This window comes from Austrofundulus limnaeus, unplaced genomic scaffold, assembly GCF_001266775.1.
Source record: "Austrofundulus limnaeus strain Quisiro unplaced genomic scaffold, Austrofundulus_limnaeus-1.0 Scaffold390, whole genome shotgun sequence".
Classification (NCBI taxonomy): domain Eukaryota; kingdom Metazoa; phylum Chordata; class Actinopteri; order Cyprinodontiformes; family Rivulidae; genus Austrofundulus; species Austrofundulus limnaeus.
The window spans coordinates 119,922-126,800 of record NW_013952792.1 but is presented as its reverse complement, the minus strand read 5'-3'; the positions used below and the strand labels follow the sequence as shown (position 1 = coordinate 126,800).

General features: G+C 36.6%; 1 protein-coding gene across 1 annotated transcript in view; it reads right to left on the bottom strand.

The window, feature by feature from the left end:
* The window catches only part of abcd3a (ATP-binding cassette, sub-family D (ALD), member 3a), a 24,310-nt gene that overhangs the window by 5,409 nt on the left and 12,022 nt on the right, over nt 1-6,879 (bottom strand). Inside the window, exons 11-17 of the mRNA XM_014023784.1 lie at nt 5,853-5,922; nt 5,588-5,685; nt 4,589-4,680; nt 3,395-3,486; nt 3,232-3,304; nt 1,630-1,693; nt 600-677 (exon numbers count right to left, since the gene is read on the bottom strand). Of these exons, the coding sequence (XP_013879238.1) occupies nt 600-677; nt 1,630-1,693; nt 3,232-3,304; nt 3,395-3,486; nt 4,589-4,680; nt 5,588-5,685; nt 5,853-5,922 (567 nt within the window). The remainder of the gene's footprint in view (nt 1-599; nt 678-1,629; nt 1,694-3,231; nt 3,305-3,394; nt 3,487-4,588; nt 4,681-5,587; nt 5,686-5,852; nt 5,923-6,879) is intronic.

Here is a 6,879-nt window from a genome sequence, read left to right as displayed (position 1 = left end):
ATAAGAGCTTTAATATGACAATAAATAAATAAAAAACTATTCAAAACCACCACATCTGTAATTCAGAAAGATTTCATTTTTAATTTTTTCCACAAAGCTGGGAATACCTTTTTACTCTAAAGTCTTTAGTTTTACTATTTGTGCTCAGTAATACAGTTTATTGAGTAAATCTTCCATTTGCTTTCTTTACATAACAAACAATAAGAACTTCATTATGATCTGATTGTATGTTGAAATTTTTAGAWAAGCTTTAACTTTTAATTCTTGTTAATAAATGTACATATTTATGCAGAAACATTATTTACATGTTTGTAAACTGAAGTAAATTTGAATCTAATGTATTTTTTTAAAACTGCACTTCATTTTAYTTCTCAGAAACTTTTTGTGTGGATTTGGTAGCTGGATGAGTGCAGCAGCTAACGGGTTTAAACTATTAGCATAATCTGATCAACATGTTTCTCTCCGGGTATTATTAGATTTTTTCACACATTTGCAGCAAATGAACAGAGAAACTGCTGAAACAGGTCTCTATTGTGGTTTTTACTTGAAGCAGGAGACTCAGAGATCATACGCACAATSTGTGAGTAGTTAACCCTTACCTCACCAAGCACTCTGAACAACGAGCTCTTTCCACATCCATTTGGTCCGCACACAAGAACATTGGTGCCGGACCTCACCTGGAATATACAAAGAGGAAAAGAAGTTATCATGTCTTACTTATGATTGTTTCGTTCAAACCTAAAAAGTGTGTAAAATCAGAATATTGCAAGATTTCATGCTCAGAGTTTGAGGTGAATCTCAGTTTGTACCACATCTAATTATTAAGTTTTAGTAAACCTGTACTTTGAAAATACTTTAACACTGCTGGAAGAGATGGAAAATATACATTTCCCTGAGACATCCTTCTATTGTTTAGGTCTCCCTTTCTTTCTTTTCTTATTCTCTCTCAGTAAGATTTAAAAATAAAAATTATTCTGAATAATGAGACAGAAAACAGTCTTACTGATCCAAACATCTCTGGGCGCTCAAAACATAATGTGTGACATAATTAATTTTTTTATTTGGTTGTTTGATTATTATTATTATTATTATTATTATTATTATTTAATGTAAATGACTCCTAACAGTTGAACGAACATTCTGTATACAGTTTCCTGCATACTTGTATTTGTTGTTGTTACTTTAGTAAAAGCAAATAAATAAAATTTAAAGAAAAAAATAAAAAGTATACTTTAGCAGATAACAAACTTCCTTGCCTTACTTCTTAAATTGATGCAGAGTTTTTAGTTTGCCAAGTGGAAATCTCAGTTTTACACTTTTCAGGTGGTGGCCACATTTCAATAACTCCTAGGTGTTTGAACAGAAAGTAAACCAACTTTATTTATTGTTTGTTGAAAACATTTTTCCTCTCACCAAGTCAAGAGATATAAAACTTCCTCTATTCAAGAACCCGAGACCATAATGACCCAGATGCCTGAGAGTCTACACCAACAGATGTTATTAAATCAAAGTCAATAATAACACTGTCTGCAACAAAACTAATATTAATGTGTCATTTCAAACATGGGGTAAAAAAAACTTTACTGAATTTTTCTGGTCAAGATGGGGCAATAAATTGTAAAACGTTACCTCAAATGTGAGGTCTTGGATCAGAATGTCTCCATTGGGTGTTGCTAGTGGAGTATGATCAAATCTAAGGAATGAAAACAGCTGAAAATTCATTTGACAGAAGACATTTTACAGATGAATGAAGTTATTTGTAATAATGTGGAATGGCACAGGGAAAAAGTATTGAACACATGAAGAAAGGGAGGTGTAAAAAGGTGGAAAGCCAAGACACCAGCTGAACTCTCTCAGTAATTAGAAAGCAAGCCTGCCCCTTGTCAGTGCAAGTTAATATCAGCTGGTTCAGTCCCAAATGATGGCCAGGTATCACACAAGAAACATCTGATGATGGGTAAAAGTAAAGAGCTCTCTCACGACCTTCACAACCTTATTGTTGCAAAGCATAATGATGGCATCGGTTACAGAAGAATGTCTAAACTTCTGAAGGTTCCAGTGAGCACTGTTGGGGCCATAATTCAGAAGTGGAAAGAACATCATTTCACCATAAACCGACCACGACCAGGTGCTCCTCACATGATTTCTGACAGAGGAGTGAAAAGAATTATCAGAAGAGTTGTCCAAGAGCCAAGGACCACTTTTGGAGAGCTTCAGAAAGACCTGGAATTAGCAGGTAAGATTGTTTCAAAGAAAACAATAAGTAATGCACTGAACCACCATGGCCTGTATGCACGCTCACCACGCAAGACTCTACTGCTGAAGAAACAGCATGTTGAAGCTCATTTAAAGTTTGCTGCACAACATTTAAACAAGCCTGTGAAATACTGGGAGAATATAGTCTGGTCAAATGAGACCAACATTGAACTGTTTGGATGCCAGAATACACATCATGTTTGGAGGTCAAATGGCACTGCACATCAGCCCAAAAACACCATACCAACAGTGAAGTTTGGAGGTGGGAACATCATGGTGTGGGGCTGTTTTTCAGCATATGGTACTGGCAAACTTCAAATAATTGAAGGAAGGATGAATGGAAAAATGTACAGAGCCATTCTTGATAAAAATCTGCTTCCATCTACCAGGATGATGAAGATGAAACATGGCTGGACATTTCAACAAGACAATGAGCCCAAACACAAAGCCAAGGAAACTCTCAGTTGGTTTCAGAGAAAGAAACTAAAGCTGCTGGAATGGCCCAGCCAATCACCTGACCTGAATCCAACAGAAAATCTATGGAAAGAACTAAAGATCAGAGTTCATAGAAGAGGTCCACGAAACCTTCAAGATTTGAAGACTGTTTGTGTGGAAGAATGGGCCAAAATCACACCTGAGCAATGCATGCCACTAGTTTCTCCATACAGGAGGCGTCTTGAAGCTGTCATTGACAACAAAGGCTTTTGTACAAAGTATTAGATAAATTTCAGTAAGTGTGTTCAATACTTTTTCTCAGTGCCATTCCACATGATTACAAATAACTTCATTTCTGGACATTTATGGTTTGATTTCTTTGTATGYATGGATCAYTTGRGTTGTTACMRACATCTGGTGAAAATTTCATGTCATTAGCACCTCTAGTAATATATTTACTGAGAAAAATGGTGACGTGTTCAATACTTATTTTACCCGCTGTAAGTTGATTTATATTCATGTTTACAACAAGGAACTTACTTGATGATGTTATCTCTGTTAATAATTTGACCACTTCCAGGTACCAGGATGTTTTTCTCTGCAGTGTCTGTTTCTGAGGTGAACGGAACAAACCAACAAAGTTTCACAGCTTAAGCTCGGGTTTTTTTTATGAAAACTATTTCATGTTGGGTTTTCTGCATACCCTTCTCCTGTTGGGAAACCATGGTCCGCTCATATCGACCAGCATTCAGTTCCTTCAGAACCAACATCAGTTCGGTAATTCGAGCTGTGAATCTAAGAGACACAAATCTGAGTTCACTTTCAGATACTAGAAGAACCGATTACTTACAGCTACCTTTTTATTTTCTGTTTTTGTCAGAAATTGAAAACATTATGTCCATTATGTATATTTATTGTCAGTGTTTCCCCAACCCTGGTCTTCCTGCATGTTTTACAAGTTTCCCTGCTTTGACACACCTGATTCAGATGATTGCAGTTCAACAAAAGCCTGTTAATCAGTTATCAATTGGAAACAGTTGTGTTGAAGCAGGGAAACATCTAAAACATGCAGGACAGTGTGCCCTGAGGACCAGGGTTAGAAACAATGTGTTAGAAAATAAATGACGGAAAACTTGTAGTGTGGTGGTTGTGTGCTAAAAAAAAAAAAAAACAAGTCTTCATCTTGCTCAGTGGAAATGTAAAAAACCCCAACAGTTCACATTTTTGTTTGCTTCTTTAAATGAAAAGGGAAAATAAAAGGGAGGACCCATGGCTTCAATCCAAGCACAAAGAAGATTTTTTTTGTATATACGAGACATCACTGCATCAAACAAATAAAATCAGGTTTACAGAAGCCAGAGGTTACTTGTACTTATACTATAGTATTTTGAATTGATTTTATTATTTTCACTAAATAAACATTTTTGCAGCTACTTGTCAACTCACTTTGAAGAGTGCTATCATGACACCTAATAATTTAATTAGTCTACTGTAATGTTCAAGCATGAGTGACAGACATGTAGCAAAATAAAGCTACTTAATAAAAGGAAAAACGAGGTATTTTCTAAGGTCCAGTTAATGATCATTTCTGCCACTGGGGGGCGTCATTTGACAAATCAGCAAACAATACTTATTTTGTGACCATTTAAACTTTTTGTTGTATAGCAAAATGTTTGTTTTTTCGTCTGAATTGACTCAGAGTCAGGAGAGTTCATCACAGCTGAGGTACCTGATTTTCTCTATGATGGAAAAGTGAAAGACCAACAATAATGATTCCTGTCAGAAGTGAACATTTCTCTAAGAAGAGACTAAATTTTCTCCCAAAACATGTAAAAGTCGTTCACATTAGACTGTTTTTGTTTGTGTTGCAGTTTTCACATTATTCTGATCAACTCACCCAGAGAGACGGGTCATCTCTCTTCCAGCCAGTACGATCCTGCCCAGAGCCTGGGACATCCTCAGGAGCATTCTGCCACTCTGATAATAGTCCTGGCAGCCAGACAAATAATTCTGTTATTAAACTGTGGAATATCACTACAAACTATTTTACATCTGTTTGTTCTTTAGGTGAGACATTATTTTAAATAAAGGTGTCACTACTAATTATAAATAATGATGCAGAATAAGGTTTACACAGTGAAGTCCCACAAAGTTGCACTTCACTGATTGCAAATGCAGACTTTCATGAATTTCTTCATGGAAACTCATTACTTGTAGTTTGTAGTAATACCTGTAATATTGCAAAAAACTGAAATACAGGACAGTAAAGAACATCTGTTTTTTTATTCTCTCTTGTGTTTTTGTGAGTTTTCAAGCCAAATTATTATGAAAAAATTTAACAAATTTTGTAACATAATACTAACGTGTGTGTGCGTATATATATATATACCCTTAGCTCATGTGTTATTACGAGGTCACCTCAAACGCACCATAGGCCTTTTCTGGATTGCATCCAATATTTGTGTTTTTCACAATTCAGGGGTACTTGAAGAACGTAACCCCTGTGAAAATCAGGGCTTCACTGTATACCTTCATCAGCTACATAAACACATTTATTTATTTAATTAACCAGGCAGATCCCCTCGAGATCACAGACCTCTTTTTTCAAAAGAGGCCGGGGCCTGAAGACGACCTATACATGCATGTTTTTGGACTGTGGGAGGAAACTAGTCTGTCAGGAGAAAACCCACACAAACATAAAAAGAAAATGCAAATTCCAGATGAAAGACCCCTAGCCCAACTCTGAGCTTGAACCCAGGACGTTCTTCCTGTTGAGCGACAGTGCTAACTTTAAGCTGACAGGATTACAAAACGTTTCCAGCCAAATGACAAACTAAATCTAAACTACAGCACCAGATCAGTCAGGTCATTATAGCTGTTGTTGCCTTGTTCTCACCTCGAGCAGCTCAGAGTGTGTGCTGTGAAGGTGCCGAGGGTCAGACTGATTGAGAAATGGCCGGCTAACCACCAGGTATCCCACCACAGTGGCCACATCTGCAAAGGAACAGGGATTTAGCAAATTAGAAAAAAAATAAATCATGTTTTTAGGTTCAACAAAATTCTATCATTGAAGAAGCAATGTAGGAAAAAATGTTGCAGATGTAATTTTCATTATCTTTTTCTAATGGCTGATCGAACAATTTTGTGTTTTCTCAACTTACACTTTGCAATAATGCTGTCCACAAAGCCCATGGAGAAGCGGAAGAAGATGAAGTTATGTAAGTGGTCAACCTGGAGTAGAAACAAATAATAAATAAATAATATCACAAATGTGAAACCCTCTGTTGTCTTTAAAAAATATATAACTTTTTCTCAATTTGTCCAACATGATGTGTGAGTGGAACAGCTGTTGAGTTCCTCAGCTCAAACCGAAACTTAAAACTTTCTCTGAGTTGAGGAACAAACTCAGATATGAATAAAGAACGGTACCTAAACATCCTCCAAAAAAACAAATAAATTCTCCCACCATCCAAGAAAGGTTTGGTAGTGAATAATATCTTTTTCAGCATAAAGAAGCAAAGTGACATGAGATTAAAGTAAAACCAAAGTGGTTCAGAGAACAAACAAATTTTGGGTCCATTCCATGGTCAGGAAATCTTATGCAAAGTCCCCATGAGGATAGAAGAACTAGCGCATGTGTGTGTGTGTGTGTGTCTGTGTGATGCATACTTGCAGCATAAGGGGAAAAACACAGGAACTTTACAGTACATACAGTGGGGAGAACAAGCATTTGATACACTATTGATTTTCAGGTTTTCCCACTTGCAAAGCTTGTAGATGACTAATTTTTATCATAGGTACTCTTCAACTGTCAGTGATGGAATCTAAAACAAAAATCCAGAAAAATACACAATGTATGATTTTTAAATAATTMATTTCCATTTTATTGTGTGAAATAAGTATTTGATCATCTATCAACCAGTAAGAATTTTGGCTCTCACAGACATGTTAGTTCTTCTTTAAGAATCCCTCCTGTTCTCCACTCATTACCTGTATTAACTGCACCTGTTTGAACTCGTTACCTGTATAAAACACACCTGTCCACACACTCAATCAATCAGACTCCAGCATCTCCACAATGCCCAAGACCAGAGAGCTGTGGAATGGCTCGTTCACACCGAGAGCGTTTTGAGCGGCAGGAGCTGCCAGTTTACATGCAAAGTCTATGGCGAACGCGCCTCAAGGGGT